The sequence below is a fragment of the Nipponia nippon genome, unplaced genomic scaffold (assembly GCF_047370975.1).
Source record: "Nipponia nippon isolate SJK-2023a ecotype South Korea unplaced genomic scaffold, ASM4737097v1 scaffold_25, whole genome shotgun sequence".
NCBI classification, from domain to species: Eukaryota; Metazoa; Chordata; class Aves; order Pelecaniformes; family Threskiornithidae; genus Nipponia; species Nipponia nippon.
Genome location: NW_028262342.1, coordinates 5,850,865 through 5,867,569, shown reverse-complemented (window position 1 = coordinate 5,867,569; position 16,705 = coordinate 5,850,865). Strand labels below are relative to the sequence as shown.

Sequence of the window (16,705 nt, the reverse complement as noted above, 5' to 3'; positions counted from 1 at the left end):
GGGTGTTGCAGCCCTGCTCAGCTTCTGCCCTGGGACGTCCCTCCACCTCACTGTGCCTCTTTTTTCTCTCCTCTTTTGTAGGAGAGTGATTATTTTGGGGCAGTGTTTGTGGCAGCCGCAGGGGCACCCTCCAACACCTGCGCTCGTCGGCCCGTTGCCGGGCGCCAGCGGCACTTCTTCCCCCTCCGCCGGGGGTAACAGCAGGATCCGGCCCACTGAAAATAGAGTCTCGCTTCCTCCAAATGCCCGCCCCAGAATTGTCACTGACCCCAAATGTCAACATTGGGGAAAATAAAAGCTCTTTGAAACCCAGTCTTTCTGATGGGAGCCACACTGCTGCTGTCCCAGCCACCGGCACAGGCTGGGAGACCCCCCAGGCCTCTTTGGGGTTCCCAGCTGGAGCTTATGGGGCAAAAACCTTGCCAGCAAAGCGGGCTCAGCACTGCAGCTGTGAGATGCCACCGCACAAAAGTCAGGGTGGTTTTAAGAAAAAAATGCAGCTTTTTCTTGTAGCAGCTAAAGCCTCATTCACTTAAAGACTGAAATGGCCACACAATTGGAAAGGGGCATCACGGTCCCAGCAGCGGGTCTGAACGGGGATGAAGAGGAACCAGTGGGAGAGCCCGAGTCGCCGGGGCCTGGGGAAGCGGAGGGAAGCGCTGCGGGGGCCGAGCCGTCTCCAGCACAAAGGATGGGGGCTCTGGGATCCGCACACTCCGTTTGTTCCTGGAAAGGCAGGCCAGCCTCTCCGCGCTTTGCCTCCGTCGCTCTGTTGACCGAGATGGCAGCGCTCACCCCGGAGCAGGGCCCAGCGCCGCACCAGAGGCGTCCCCGCACCGCAGCATCCTCCGGTGCGGCCAACGGTAAATCGGGAAGGATTATTCACCGGAGTGATGTAGCGAGATGCTTTACATGGCATGTAAATGTTTGCATATTGCTTTGAGCATGGGAACAGCTTTACAAGTGCTAGCTATTGTTATTGTGCTTTGCAAACCATGTTTCCTTAAAATCAATATCGCAAAGAAGAATGTGTGAGCAAGCTAGTTGTCTTGCAACAATCCTCTTATTATTGCCATCAGCAGAGAGGATTGTAACCCACGCTAGCACAGCCCTTCGAGCTCCGGGTGTTACTCTCATTTGGTACAAAGCAGCGCTTCATCGTGAGAGAGCACCCGTCCGCTGCCCCTCGCTTACAAAACTGTGTTTTCTGCTCATACCTAGAAATACAACACGTTGCAGTTAGGCCTTTAAACTATAACCCCCCCAAAGCCACCAACTGAATGCGCAGAGAATACATTGCTCTGGCTGAAAACACAAGCCCACAAACATTTCGCCATCAATCAGCCGTGCTACGGCAGAGCAGGCTCCGCATCCCTCGCTATCGCCCCTGCGCTCCGCGGAAGGGGCCGGGGGTTGCTGCCACTCGGCGACCCGAAGCAGGATTAGTGGTGGAAACTTTCGGGTATCCTCCCCGGCCCCGATTCTGCCCGTGCTTTCAATTCCCACTTGCTCCCTGCGTCCTTGGGTAGGTGCTTTGGGCTTTATCCGGCAAGCTGGGAAGCGGGGGGGGGGGGGTGCCGCTGGGCGCCCGCTCTCCGTGGAGGGATGGGCGCAGCCTCTGCGAGGGGCTTTCCCCCCCGCCGTGGTGCTGAGCAGAACCCCCGGCTGCAAACTCTATTTTTTGGGTTTCCCATTTGTTTTCTCACCCCGCCGCCCCTTGCAGGCGCCCAGGGGCAGCCCCTGGATGCCGGGGCAGAAAGCTGGTGCTGGTGCCGGCCGCGGCTGCTCTCCCAGCGCTCCCGCAAGCTGGGCTCAGCAGCCTGGAGGAAGCCGTTTATTCCTGCCGTTGCTGGAAGGGGATATTTTATTTATCTCCTTGGTGACTTGATCTGGATTTAATGTTCTATAGGTGCCACTTTTATCTGTCTTCTCCTCCCTTTCCCTTAACCTTGTTTGTGTAATCACTGTGCCCAAATTAAATATTTACTGTTTTCTCTGTACTGGTGAGCCTCCCAGTTCCCTTCCACTTTCAATGAAAGATTTACTAGGTGGGCATCAGCACTTCTGCAAGGCCAACAAACCAGCCCCCTCCTTCGATTTCAAAGTGCTTCGTTGCCACAGCTCAGCCCAGCAACGAGCTCTAACCTCCCCCCGCAGCGCCCGGCTTCCCCCGTGCCGCGCTGAGCCCCAAAGCGGCAGGGCGCGAGGAGCAGGACGGGCCAACGCCTGGCCCTGGGGGGGTCTCCGGCTGCCCCCAGGGTGCTGGGTGGCTTGGGGGGGGCTGGGGACAGCCCTGCGGCAGGGACACGGTGGTGCTGGGCTGCACCGGGTTGGGCACCGCTCCCACCGCGGCCCTGGGCCGTTCGAGAGCCGGAGGAGAGGGGTCTGCCAGACAGCGCTGGTACCCATCCTCGGGCCGCGCTAGGACAGGGCAGCTTACTGCGAAACAGTAATCTCATCACTCTGCTGTAATATTTATAATTAACCAACTTTTTAGATCAATATTTTATTGGGAAGGTTGTTGGGGTAATTCACGCATTGAGCATCTTCCCTCCATGTGAGTGAAGCCTGGGCTATTAGGAATAATGAACTTTTCGCTAGTTACCTTTAGTGAACTAATAAATTTTTCACGCTAGCTGGAAATGTAATAATGGAAATTTAGTCGGTGACCTCAAAACTTACAGAAAAAGGTGAGGGAAGCAGACGGGGCCAGGCAGCAGGAGCAGAGTGGCAGCAGGAGCTCGGTGGCACAGCAGGCGAACGAAGCCCAGCCCGGGCGGCTTTGGCAGCAGGGATGCGGCGATGCCGGGGAAGGAGCCGGAGGACCCGCAGCCCCACGCATGCACCGTGCTCAGCACCACTGCACTCACGCAGCTGTTGGGCAGAGAGCGAGAAAACAGCAGGATTTGCAGGCGAGCTGCTGAGCCCCGGGGCCGAGCCCCCATCAGCTCCTGGCCCTGCCCGCGGCTGCTGGGCGCTGCAGCAACACACGCTGCTTTTCATTGCCAATCGGGAGAGAAAACGCTTTTACCCACCCATTTTTCCCCCACCACCGCGGGCTTTTTGGGAAGAGCCCAGGGCCCGGTATCGCCAGCCGTTCCCCCCGCCTTGCCAGCGGCCGAGCGGCTGTCAGGGACCTGCATTATTCATCTGCTCGGTAACATTTACTGGGATCTAGTGTTTAATAACTGTCACTCTAATATATCTTGTCTTAATCCCCTCAGATCTGTAGCTGTGGCAATTTTAAATATTTATCAACACAGTTTGTGTGTTCACTGTTAAGGTTGCAATTTTCTTGTAATTAAAGATTTACAAGACACTGCTCAAGATTTAGAAAGAATTGGCAAAGATCAAAGCTGTTTGGTATTCATGCTAGAAATCACCAGCCCTCCGGAGGTTTTCCGCAGGACCCCGGCACGGGGGACGGTGCACAGCCCCCCTTTATATTTGGTTATTTTTGCTGTTGCTTTTAACCGTTTTTGCTGGCTCTCATTGCAGAGGCGGGAGCTTTTGCCCCCCTCCGTGTCTCCCCATATCTTGCTGACACAGCTGCGTCCCTGCCAAACCCCTGTGTTCCTCGGGGCCGCATCCAGCCCTGGGGAGAGCCCCCGGCCACGAGCCCCTTCGAGAAGGGCCCTGCTCACCCCGCGACGGCCCCGCCGGTTCCTGCGCTCGCCACCGCCGAGCTGGGCTCTGCCTTGTTGTTCCCTATGAATATTCACTCCCCATCAGCGTGAGCCCTGCCTGCCTTTCCCTCCTCCCGGCTCTCTTCCCATTTAGCCCCATGCAAATCCAAAATCAATTCTTCCCCTTCCCCCACCTAATTAAGATTTAATACAGTTCCAGGATGACTCGGTAGCAGCGAGGGTACCGGGGTGCCGCAGGCATCCCGCTGGCAGCAGACCCCAGGACGGGAGCAGGGTGCTCTGCCCCTTGCTGCTGCTTGCCCTGGGGCGGCCGCAGCCTCCCACACCCTCGTTTGCTGCGGGGTCAGACCCCAAATACCCCAAAGTGCCACCCGGGTGCACACCAGTTCCTTAATTAATTATTTAAGCCTGCGTGGCAGAGGCAGCATGAGCAGACCCGGTGACCCGCAGCGAGCACCCAGCTCTCACCAGCACCTGCAGCATCCGTGGTCCATTGGCACCACCACCGTCTCCCGTGCTGCTGCTGCACATCCCCGAGTCCTCGCTCCTCCAGAGACCCCCTGCGGGACAAATTCAAGCCATGGCCTCATCCTCAACAGCATCCCCAGCCTTTAGGAGAGGAGCCAGTGCTGGGAAGGGAGCTAGGCTTCCCAAAATACTGCCCGGCGGAGAGGGAAGGCGAGAGCTGCGAGCAGCCGGCCAGGGCTGGGGAAGCAGGCGAGGCAGCTGATTGCAAACCAGCCCCCGCAGAGGTCAGCACTTTTCTAGCCTCAAACAGCTCCAAACTGACCTCATGCCACCCCTCCTGCCCCGCTGCTTTCCATCAGCCTGCTTTTAGCCTCAATTGCCCACTTGAACGCAGCTGAATCCATTTACGCAGGCCGGCTGGGCTGCTCTGGCAGGGGGCAGGAGCTGCTGCAGCTCGGAAAGGCTGGAAAAGGCAACGGGAAACAAATGAGCTGCAATCATTTCTCCTCCGCGGCTCCTGCCTTCGCTTCTTCCTTTCTTAGGTGACTTCTGGATGGAAAGGCCAAAGAAGCGCTCGTCTTCTGACCCCAGCGTGTGCTTGGAAGGGGAAAAGGGAGCAAGGACCATAAGTCACTGAGCGGCTCCCTGCCTCAGTTTCCCCACCTGTAGATCAGTGGTAAAGGGGGAGGGGGAGAAGTGATGAAGCGTCTGGAAGGAGAGCTGCTTGCTGTGGAGATTGACAGCTAGATTTTCCTAAAGGTTTTGAGAGCTGCACCTGCTTCATCATAATGGCATCATACATATGGATAACACCACTGACATTTCCCAGGGAGGTCGGGTGTTTTAATTTAAATCATTTTTGAGGAAGTGCTGGAGAGAGGAGGAGAGGCCTGCTTTGATTCTCTAACAAACTAATAAATATGTGCCTGTCGCGTTCCTCCCAGAGCCTGGAGCCTTTGGTGCAGGCAGGGAGGCAGGCAGGCAGCCCCGCTGCCCAGTGATGGGCGCTGAGAACGGGGCACCTCCACCACGGGGCTCTGCAAAAGAAGGACACGATGATGGAGCCACTCCAAAAATCAGTTTTATTAGATGCTTAAAATAGAGCCTGGCACGCAATGTTCTCGGGTGGCTTTGTCGAGAGAAGCTCAGTTGCATACGAGATCCATGATGCTGTTTGCACTGAGAAGGAGGAGGAGGGGTAGAGGGCAGAAGCAGCAGAAATGAGGACTTTTACTGCTATCCTCAAAGTGAAGGTAATAAAAAAAAAAAAAAAAAAGGAGAAATTAAACCTGACAAACAGCTAAGGAAGAGTGGTTTACGGGAGAGAAACCAGTGCCCGGGGGTGAGACCTGATGGGGCAGGCTGGAGGAGAAGCGTTTCCCGAGCAAGCCTTTGACAGCCCAGGTGGGCGGACGGGGAGGACTGGGGGTGATGGAGGCCACCCCTGCTCGCCTCCCCCGCCCCGGCGGGCGCCCCGGCACCCCAGGCTCGGCGGGCAGCAGGCAGGAGCGATGTCAGGTGTTGGTGACCGTCTCTTGGGCTGGAGAAATTCGGGAGCCTCTTCACTAGAGCGTGTCTTTGAGAGCTGCATCCCTGCCTCGTGCTCGGAAACGGAGGCTGCTGTCCTCCGCTGCCGGTAAAGCTGCTTCAGTGGTTAATTACTGCTGCTGCTTAAAAAAACCCAACATCTTGTTTCTGATTTGAGTTGCCCTGGCTCTTGCCATGCCTTTGGGGGGCAGATTAAAGAGCCCTCGAGTCGAGAGCATCCTGGATCAGACGCTCCTTTCCTCTTTTCTGAAGCATCTCTGGTTCCTGCCCCATCCTTGCTCTCTGGGCTGGGAGATGAGACCCTGCAGAGCGAGCCCGCCTCGGCGCCCGGGGGGCTGCTCCCCCTTGAAGGGAGCTTAAGATGCAATTAGATTTTGCTGTGCCTAAAAAGCCCCATTCCCCCTGCCTGGCACCCAAAATAACCCTCGTGTGCGCTAGCAAAGCCTCCCCAGGTGCGGAACCCAGCCTCCAGGCAGGGGCTGAGCTGTAGGTCCCCGTCACGAGCCCTGTAAAACTTCGCAGCCGCTGTAATGCACCCGGGGAGGTTCGCTTCTGGCTGGATACCTCCTGATGAGGAGCGTGAGCATCGCTCCCCTGTGCAGAGGGCTCGGTGCCGCGGGGAGGGCGGCAGCTGGGGCTGCTCCCCCAGCAACCTGTGCTGGACGCTGCAGGGTGCGGAGGGCGAAACGCTGCGGGGCTGGCGGGAGACCCTGGCTCTCCCCTGCCGCCCCCAGCGAGGGCCGGCCGTAACTCAGCCGCCTGCTCTGCAAGAGGAAGGGTCTCCGAGCAGAGGGGACCTTGTCCCCCTGGATGACAGGGGTCGGTGCTGGTGAGGCTCTGCCCGTAGCTGTGCCGGCTCCGTGGGCCCCATCCAGGCTTGGGCACGGGGGACAGGGAAGGGTTTACGGAGCATTTCCTCCAGCACAGTGCCAAGGAAAAGCTGGCTGGTGCTTTAATAATAAATAACAACAGCAATAAATAGTGCATGAGGCACCCACGGTGCTCTCGGCTGATGTCCTCAGAGGACGGGAGGGGATGGGAGCGGTTCACAGCAAAGCTCCTGCTGTGGGGCACTGGGGGGTGACCTGGCTGCCCCCCTCCCGGGGGGAGCCTGGGCTGGAGCCCCCCCCCCGGGGACGCTGGGTGCGGGGGACCCTCTGGGAAACGCCTCCGGCAGTGGCGGGTGCCTCTCTGAATGCACTGCACAGAGCTCCTCGGGTCGCTCTGGTTTCAAAGGAAATCAAATTAATTGCATGTATCTTGGATTTTAATCTCTGGTTTGCAGGCATCGCTTGTAGATGAGAGCAGCCAATTCAGGCAGCGGCTGAACCTTCACCTCCCGTCCCAGCACGGCAGCAGCAGCCACGATAACCGTGATCAAAGAGGCTTTTTCTCTACACCTACAAAATTACAGCCCTTAAGGGGCTCAGGCCTTGCTTTGTTTGGGGACTGATGATGGTTTTTGCAGGGCCGGGGATGGCGGAGGGGACAGGAGATGCAGGCGCTGCCTGGGGCTCAGCCCACGCGTCGCAGGATGAGCAGGATTAAATCAGGGACGCATTTACACCGGGGAAATTTCTCAGCAACTATTTCCACATGTTCCAGCACCAATTTAGCTGAACCACAGGGAATATATTTTGCATTTAAGTTTCCCCACTGTACAAAAGGCAGCAGAGAAAGGCTGTTTCAGGCCCAGAGTCTGCAAACACCGACGGTTGCACACCTGAGTGGAGCCGGCGGGGCTGGGGCTCCGCAGCCGAATATTCAAAGCGGATCACGACTCTAATTCAGCAAAGTGTTTAAGCCTGCACTTAACTTTCAGCTTGTGCTTAGGGCCCCTGGAGATCTCGCTAGGTCCTGAACACATGCTGCAGTGCCTTGGTGAGCAGCGATGGTGTGCTGAACGGGGACTGGGGAGAGCCATTACCCTCCGAAATAATTACCCGGCGAAGGCGCAGAAGCCGTTTCGCGTGCCTGGCTGAGCGTGGAGCTTATCCAGCGGGGAACCATCTCGCCTTGGCTGGAAGATGAATGAGAGTTCAAACAGCTTTTTACTGTGTCAAGGTTTTCTGGTCCCTTCAAAGCTCCGTGCACGCAGCAATTGCGCTGGCACGACCGGCTGTGCCCGAGGGGCACCACGTCTGCATGGAGACGCTATCTCCTGGGGTACCCGCACCCCATCAGCCCTCCAGGTCTGGCTGGGATGCTTTTTCTTGGTCTTTCCTGCGGAAGGACCCCCAAGCAAGGTGCCGGCAGGGCTCTGGATGCACCCACGCCCACACCATGGGCTGCACCGGGGTCTCTTGGGGCCCTGTGTATGTTGGTAAAGGCACGTTTTGTTTAGGGTTGCAGTTAAACTGCCCCCAAAGCGCTTACCTCTAACAAGCAGGGATTAGGTTTAGGCCCAAGCAAAGGGATGGCTTGTTCACGTTAACCAGGGAGGGGACCATCGCCGGGAGCATCCGTGCCCGTTGGGTGGGAGGGGAAGGGCTCCTCCAAGCCTCACTGATTCGGCTTCACCGCATCCCTTGGTTTGGCACAACCCGGGGGCACTGGTGCCCTTTCATTTGCAATTTTATTTGCTTATCAGAGACAGAAGCAGCAACAGCCCAGGAGAGCAGGTTTTGCATCCCCCCCTTCACCTCCCGCCACACACACAGCGATGCACGGGGTGCGCCGGGGCCATGCCGCAGAGCCCCCCAGCATCTGAAGCAAGGGGTTCCTACCATGAAGCCCTCCAGCTGCACACCAGTATACAAAGGATTTCCTTTTTTTTTTTCTTTTTTTTTTTTCTTCTTTTTTTTTTTAAATACAAAAACAGAAAAGCAAGAACTTCCTCCTCCCCCTTTCTTCCCATTTTTCCTTTTCTTTAACATTATCCATAAAAGTTTACAAAATAGCCTTGAGATTACGCTTGCGGGATACGGGATCTAATCAACTCTGGCAGAAGCTGGCCAGCCCCGCAGGGATGCCAATTAAGAGATGTGTCAGCATCATCATTTCTGTTTCTTTTGCCCAAAGTCCCCTCCTTTCCCCTCTCCTTCCCTCCGGCCGACGGCAGCGAGCAAACAACAGGGCAGCGGGAAGGCGCTGGGGGTGGGTTTGTGGCTGATTATCTGAGTGCTCAATAAAAAAACAAAACAAAAAAGAAACAAAAAAGAACATGTATCCCAAAGGGAAAGGCCTTTTGTTGTATTTCCAAAACAGGGACTGTCCAGTGACAGAGCTGACACCGCTGGGGTGTCTCATGGTGCCAGGGGAACATGGGGAAGGAGTGATCTGCTGATCATCTGTATGGCTCTTCGACCGCTCGGGGCATCGTCCCCCTTGGGCTTGGGCCCCTCCGAGCCCTCCCAGTGGGTGCTTTCAGGAGCCATGCACAGATCCAGACCCTACGCACGGATCCAGACCCTGCCAGGACCACGAAAAGGCTCTGCAAGCCCCATGGCCAGCTCTGCTCCTCTCCATCTGCCACGGTGCTTCGACTCTTTGTCAAGTCCATGAAATTCCTTTTTTTTTTTTGTTCAGTTTTGTAGCTTAATTATTTTTTTGGTAAAAAATAGTTTCTCCCTCCCCACCCCAAACCACCCCACAGTCAGCCCTACCAGTGCGTCAGCCTTCAGCAGTCCAGGGGGGCTGCTTGCACCTCCACGGCCAGGAGCTGCCCCCCACGCTGCCCCCGGGCCCAGGGCTGGCCGAGGGGGGGATAGACCACACGCACGGCCGTGGCACCCCGGAGCAGCTCCCCCCTGACGCTGTAGCGAGCTACGAGGCTGGCAGCAAGGAGCAGGAGACAGAGGACCAGCACCGTCAGGAGGCTCTGCCTGCCCTCCAGGAGCCAGTAGCGGTGGGCAGCCTCTTTAGTCCTGGCGTTGACGCAAGCCACCTTGGCCTGCAAGTCTACAAAGGCCACGTGGAGGCAAGCCCAGTACTCCGTGTCCTGGTGGAGCCGGGTGATGTTGTACATGTGAGTCCCCAGGGGGATCCGGGCCACGTTGGTCATGTCCAAGTTGGAGCTAAGCAAGAAGCTGGACCAGGTGAGGTTGGAGGAGATGGTGTTGAGATGCGGCTTCCAGGCAACCAGGATGTGGTAGGCCTGGACATCTGCCACCACCAGCTCCAGGCTGTCCTCGCTGAGCGGGAAGGAGTGGTTGACCATCATGCTGACGCTCTTGGTATCTGCCCCAAGGAGGTTGTGAGCCACGCAGGTGTACAGCCCGGCCTCCCGAGCTGAGATCCCATGAATCTCCAGCGTCCCTTCAGGGTGCACCTTGTACCTTCCATCTTCCGTGTAGGGGAGCAGCTTCACCCCCGAAGGGGTGACCCAGTAGATCTCCGGGTCTGGCTCTGCCAGAGCTCGGCAATGCAAGGAGACGTTGTCACCATCTGCCACCTCTAAGTGGGAGGGGAAGCTCTTGGTGGAGATGAGAGGCAGGCACCGGTCCGTCATCTCCCGGAAGGGGACATCCCGAATGTGCCTCCTCTTGAGGTCGGGGGGCTCAGCACACAGCGTGGACTGGGGTTCAATGAAGCGGATGTGGTTTTCTGTGCTGTTGACCCAACGGATGACGCAGTCGCAGCGGATGGGGTTGCTGTGGATGCTGATCTCCTGCAGGTTGGGCAAGGACTCGACCGTCTGCTTATGCAAGGCACTTAGGGCGTTGTTGTTGAGCATGAGGGTTTCCAGTTGGGGAAGGTGGTGGAACGCATTGGGGTGGATAAAGGACAGCTTGGGGTTGTTAGTCACGTCTAGCTTGGTCAGCTCGGGGAGGTTGATCAAGGCAAACTGGTCTATGGACACCAGCTCCTCCATGTTGTTGAGCCCCAGCTCTTTGAGGTGCAGCATGTTCGTGAAGTCGCTTTGCTTGACCCTCTGCAATGGGTTTTTGTTCAGATCCAGAAACTTGAGGCCAGGAACTTGCTGCAGTGCCCGCTTGGGGACATTCACGAGCTTGTTGTCGTAGAAAGACAGGCTCTCCAGGCTCCGCAGCCCTTCCAGCGCATAGTCCGAGATCTCCCTCAAGTTCATCCCAGCCAAAACCAGGCTCCGCAGATTTGACAGGGGCCTGAAATTCATATCCAAGATTGCGTCCACCCTGTTGCCTCCGATCATGAGGATCTCCAGGCTGGGGAGCATCTGGAACCAGCGACTGTCAACCGTCCTCAGCAGGTTGGAGTTGAGGTGGAGGCGCAGCAGGCTGCTGAGGCCGGAGAAGGCATGGGGAGAGATCCTGCAGAGCTGGTTGTGGTTCAGGTAGAGCTCCTGCAGGTTGCCCAGTCCGGGAAAGCTGCCATCAGGCAGCTCGGCCAGCTGGTTCTCCTCCAGGTGCAGGCTGAGCAGCTGGGGCATGCTCTTCAGGCCAAAGTCCCAGACATCGGAGAAGCTGTTCTGCGACAGGTCCAGCTCCGAGAGGTTTCTGAGATAGTCCAGCTCACTCTGCTCAAGCCTGGCGATATTGTTGCTTTGCAAGAGCAGGGTCTGGGTCCCCTCTGGCAGGTCTTCTGGCACAGCAGAGATGAACAAGTCATTGCAGTCCACCGTGGCAGCCTCCCGGTACACCGAGCGGGGCGTATACCACGGCCTGATCTGGCAGACACACTGCGGGGGGCATTTGACCTTCCAGGGCACGATGGGGATGGCGGTGGCAGCCACCACGCAGAGCAGAAGCGAGCTGGTTTGGAAGCGTCTCATTTTTGGCTGGTGGGACTGGCTTTCTCCCAGGCAGGAAAGGCTCACAGGGAGCATCCAGAGCGGGGCAAGGGGCGACAGCCAGGTGGGGACAGCATCCACAGAAGAAGATGCTCCATGCGAGCCCCTGGCACCGATCAGCCCCTGCTGCCGTCTGCCCTGCCTGGCCCCCCCCGCCGAGAGCACATAACACCTGCGACCAGGGCTGGTGCCTTCAGTCAGAGCTTGGCCTTTTCCTCCTCCCCAAATGATTCATTTTTGCACTTGGCTGCATCTTTCGGGTTCTTCCTCAAGGTCATTCCTGAAAGAGGCCAGACAACAAGTTGCATTAGAGGAAAACTCATGCACATGGCGAACAAGTGTGCCAGAGTTTAATCTGGTTTATATCCATAGCATTCATGGTTCTCTCCCAGCCCAAGAAGTTTTGGGTGTAATTAGCCCATGGATGCTCTGCCCAGGGCCACCAGCAGCCCATGGACCTCGGGCCAGCCTGGCTCAAAGGCTTTCCCATGAGCAGAGCTGGAGCTGCAGATGCTAGGAAGAGAAAGTCTCCATGGGGGTAACTCAGGACTCTGCTTTCTGCCCATTTTCCTGCCCAGCACCGAGTGCCCCCACCCCAGAGCTCCCAGCCCTGCTTGCAGACCCCTCAGGTGCTGGGTTTACAGAGGGAACACACCCCTGAGCACAGACCTGTTTCTTGGCATCTCCTGTAGAAGCCCTGCAGCAACACAGGGACCACAGGCTCCGAGCTCACCTTGCTTTGCACTGGAACAGGTTATCCCAGACCCATCTCATCCCTTGTATTTCTACACTAGCAAAGCAGTAAGCATACCTACCTCCACACAAACTCAGGCCTCAGGGCTTAAAGCAGCCAGTACTGGGAGGACTGGTCTCCCAGGGGCTGATGCTGAGCAGAAAGCCAAGGTTTTAGGGAAAGAGCAGGACATGAGCAAGCACAGCCCCCTGCAGCGTGGGGCTGCAGCACCCAGAGCAACCACACAGACCCTGCACAAACCTTCCCCTCCACAGCAAAGCCCCCGGCTCCCTTTAAAGCACTGGCCCGGGGTGGGGGCAGTTTCCTGGGGGCAGGACACCCTGATTGGGCTCATTAGGAGCTGCTGGGGGAAGGCAGAAGCCCCTTAACCCCCGCCATGCTGGGTGCAACCCTGGCCTCAGCCCCTCGCCTTGCACCTTTGTGGGGAAGAGGGGTTGGGGGGTGCTCGGTGGGGCGCTGGGCGAGGGGCTGGGGCGGGCGTGAGCCCCCAGCACCTCCCTGCCCCTCTCCCCATCCGGCTGCGGGGTTCAGAGGAGCCAGAGCCCACCACCAGCCCACCTTTGATTTTTTGATTTGCTACAGCTCTCCTGACCCACGCTGACACAAATCAAACCCAGCCCCAAAGCTCCTCCCTGTCTTAAAAGACTCTCACGCAGCAGGAAAAACATTAAAAAGCAGCCAGAGTGGGAAAAGAAAGTTTCTCTCCAAGCAGCTCTATTTTATCACCCCCTTGTTCTCCCTGTAAAGGGCTTCCAACCAAAGTTTGCTCGGCATCAACTCACCCCAGCCTTGCTCCAGAATTGATCCCGTGCTCTTCCCTTCTTGCCTGCTGCGAGGGCATTGGCTTTTAAACCATCTCCCGGAGAAACAGCATTAAAGAAGAGGAAGGCTGTATTGATTTCTGCATCCTTCTGATGGACCCTCATCTTTCTTTTTAAGTGCACAGGCATTTCTGTGACTATAAATCTCTCCGGCCATTAAAATATTATAGAATCTTTTCTCCTTTAAAAAATAATATGGAGGAATGAGGTTTTTTTTATTTCCTTAAGGCTGTGAAGAAGAGTCCAGAAAAAGCACCTTGTTTCAAACTCCATTTTACAGGGAAGACTCCCCAGCTCTGCTCTTGGGTGATCTCTCTACGGGGTTTGTGTCTCTAACCGGGTTTTATCACTTTTGCCCAGCACTGATGGCTGTGGAAAGTCTTGCATACAAGATGATGCTGTAGCAGTCCAGGTGTTTGTGTACGTAATAGGATCAGAGCTTGCAGAAAAATGTCATTTTTTGGAAACTCTGGGTACTAAACTTCAGACTTTGTGGTTTCAAATGGTGTGGAGCAAACTGACCAGGGAGGGCACTGGCAGCATGCGGTCCCCGCTGCGGGGTGCGAAGCCCTTGCGAGGGACAGAGCTGAGCCTCCTCTGCCATGACAGCCCTGCTCCCTGGTGACAGGAGTGACACCCCGGGGACCTGCACCGTGAACTCCCGCGGTTCAGCCACGGGCTGGTGGGGAGATGGGGAAGGAGAGGGCGGGAGCCCGCTGGTTGTCTTTGCTCCATTACCCAGTGAAGTCAGGCTCATTATTTCTTAATTAGGCACCGAAGAAGCCTGCAGGTTGCATGCAAACTCATTTAGCCCTTTATTGCGCTGCAGCAAAGACGGATGGTGGGATGGACCAGGCAGTCCCGCAGCTCCCACGGCCACGGTTTTACTTCTATCGGTTTGCGGTTTGGGTGCAAAAGCCTCCCCCAGCCCGGGGGGTCGGTGCGGGAGCCAGGGCTGGCGAGGGTGAGGGACGGGGGTCCCGGGAGAGAGCTGGCCCGGGGAGACGCGAGGCTCCCACAGGGGAATGGCGGGGTCGATTCCCCGTGGGCAACTTTGCAGTGATTCCTGTGCACAGACGTACCCTGAACTCCCACCCACCCTGTCAGTCCACAACTCCCCAGCAGCACCAAAGCACCGACCGTGCCCCAAAAGCCCTTGTTTTCCCCCCAAACAGACTCAGGGCGCAGAACAAGACAGAAAAGTGGAGGGAACCGGGATCGGAGGCAAAGAAATAGAGAGATCAGGCTCGAGACGTGGCTGAGGTTGGGAGGCTAAGTGGTGTCTCTCAGGGAGCCCAGATTCCATCTCCTCTCCAAGACAGACTGATGTGCTGCCTTTATAGGTGGTGGGAAGATGCTGCTCCAGATAATGGGAGCCTTGGTAAAACCAGCGAGGAGGAGTGGGGACGTGAGTTGCTGGAGGGCCTGTGGGGACCGGGACCCCCTCTGCGGCCAGGCTGGGCTCCGGCGAGGCCACGGGTCCCACGTTCCCCTCCGGCACCGGCAGCCCCCGGCTGCTATTTTGGGCTCTTCCTCGGTGTGGGCTGCGGTGCAGCGAGAGTGATGGCAGGGAGCGGGGTGACGTTTCTGCTTGGAGTTTATTTTTTTCCAAAAATGTAGAGCCAGAGGGCTGAAACATTTGCTGCAGTGCCCTGAACTCCGGGAAATGGAAAATACTCCCAGTTTCCTTTTTTGCCCCAGCAGGACCCAAGCCCAGTCCCCACACCGGGGATGTCACTTGTCTCTTCCATGGTTTCCCAGCATTTACCCAATTCCTTGGGCTCCCTAAGGCACTTCTGTGACTTCTGCCTTCAAGGCTGGATTTCTCACAGGTACAAATGTCCATCTCCCCTTCCACACAGCTCACTGCAAAGCATGATTGCAAAGAAGCTGGAGCCCCGGTGTGCCTTTGGTAAGGATTTTATCTGGTTACGGTCCCCAAGGACACGAGACACAAAGTGCCAGGGCCAGGCAGGGCATCTGTGGCACTGCCCCAAACGGTACCGGCCTGAATTTGCCACGAGGCCACGACATCATCTGTGGTGTCACTTGCTGATGGGGGCTTCAAGGAATCTCTTTCCATCCCAGCCAGGCGTGCTCAGGGACGGAGAGGGGGATACAGCAGAGAAATATGGAAGGAGAAGGAATAAGGGGGAATGAAAGCACCACAAGGAGATAAAGAAGGAGGACCAGAGGTGAAAAGGAGAAAGAAAGGGAGAAGGACACCATCAGAGAATGAGTTCGGGAGAGGGAGACGAGACGGGGAGCGCAGCAGAGACGGGGTGCGCAGCGCCGGGCAGAGGGGAGCGCGGCTGCAGGAACAGGCGGCAGAAACCCAGGGAGGGAAAAAAAAATAGAAAAGCAATGAGAATGAGAATTGATGAGGCACAGAGAAGGGAAGAGTCTTTTCATCAGCAAGTTTGCTGGATGAAGCCAGGAGATAAATCACCCAGTGGAAGGAGCCTTGGTCTCAGTGCTTGCACCGGCTGCCTCTCTCCCTCTGTCATCTGTCTAATAGCCCGGCTTCGGGAGATAAATGGCTGCAGCTGAGCCCCGGGCTCTCCTGCCCTTCCCTCTCCCTCGCCACAGCCAGAAGAGCCCGGTGCTTCCCCCCGCGCGCTGCCGGGCGGGTGGCGATGGACAGCACCTACACCCCGAGGGGGACGGGGAGCACCCCGACAGCTCCCGGGGTCCCTTGGCTGGGGAAAGCCGGGAGCAGGGCCGCGCTCAGCCCGTGGCTCCTCTCTGCAGGCAGCAGCTCTCCCGTGGCGATGTCCCCGAGGGGTAGCAGACACCCCAGCCCGTGCCACGTCTCCCCAGGGGCCGCGAGCTCCTGCCAAGCCCCTGTCTTTTCTGGGTGACAGCTTTAAGCAAACAGTGCACACAGCAGCCTGCGACGTGGCCATCGCTCTCGAAGCTGCCAAGCCCCTGTCTTTTCTGGGTGACGGCTTTAAGCAAGCAGCGCACACAGCAGCCTGCGACACAGCCATCGCTCTCGAAGCTTTCCAGCGCTGCCGCACTTCGGCGGCTGCTAAGCCTTCACGTCCCTGTCACCGGCCCTGCCAGCTCCCAGCGGAGGCAGATGAGAAGTGGCAGTCAGATGCTGTGGGAAAATCCCCCCCCGTCCCCATCCCTGCCGCCTTTTGCTCTTTTTGACGGCACGATTCAACTCTGCAGCCAGCTCTCAGGAGGAGACGCGGCGGCGGGGAGGATGGGAATGACCCGGGCACCGTGCCCTCCAGCTTTGCTGGGTTTCCAGCTGGAGCCACGCACACGCTGCCCGTCCAGCCTGGCCCAGCCTCTGCACGCTGAGACCTCACCAGACCAAACTGCACAGCCCCACCGCATCCCCAGAAAAGGGATTTTTTTGGCACACCACCTCGCCCAGCTCTCAGCCCCAGCTGCTCTGGGCTCAGGACTTTCCGTGGTGGCACCCAGCAAAGTTTGTCCCCTCAGGCTGAGGTCACATCTCCCCTGTTTAAACCTCTGTGTAAAAGCTTTGCTTTTATTTGTGATAAAACCAACAAGAATTAAATAGGATTCTGTATCAATTACTTGTAAAACTTAGAAATAGGGTACTCTGCTGTTATCCGAAACACTCCTATATCACTTTTTTTATCTGGAAGGAGATGCTGTATTAAATCCTGCAGGGCTTTGCTGTAATGGCCAGCTTTATGAGGTTGGCTCTGGGGTCTTGCTGTCTCCAGGGCTGTCCCCAGCCCCTGCCCCGGAGCAGCCTCCAAACCTCTGCCCCCGA

At 57.2% G+C, this 16,705-nt stretch overlaps 1 protein-coding gene across 4 annotated transcripts in view; it reads right to left on the bottom strand.

The window, feature by feature from the left end:
• Window positions 1-5,183: 5,183 nt before the first annotated feature.
• Window positions 5,184-16,705, bottom strand: part of LRRN2 (leucine rich repeat neuronal 2) — a 35,785-nt gene continuing 24,263 nt past the window's right edge. Inside the window, exons 2-3 of one of the 4 annotated variants that reach the window (XR_015705757.1) lie at window positions 8,040-11,653; window positions 5,184-7,683 (exon numbers count right to left, since the gene is read on the bottom strand). Coding sequence is in view for 2 of the 4 variants with exons in the window: in XM_087762321.1 (XP_087618447.1) it covers window positions 9,283-11,409 (2,127 nt within the window). In the remaining 2 variants the exon portion in view is untranslated. Of the gene's footprint in view, window positions 11,654-12,188; window positions 12,362-16,705 lie in introns of those variants that run through there. The other 3 variants (XM_087762321.1, XR_015705758.1, XM_087762320.1) reach the window with 3 other exon arrangements.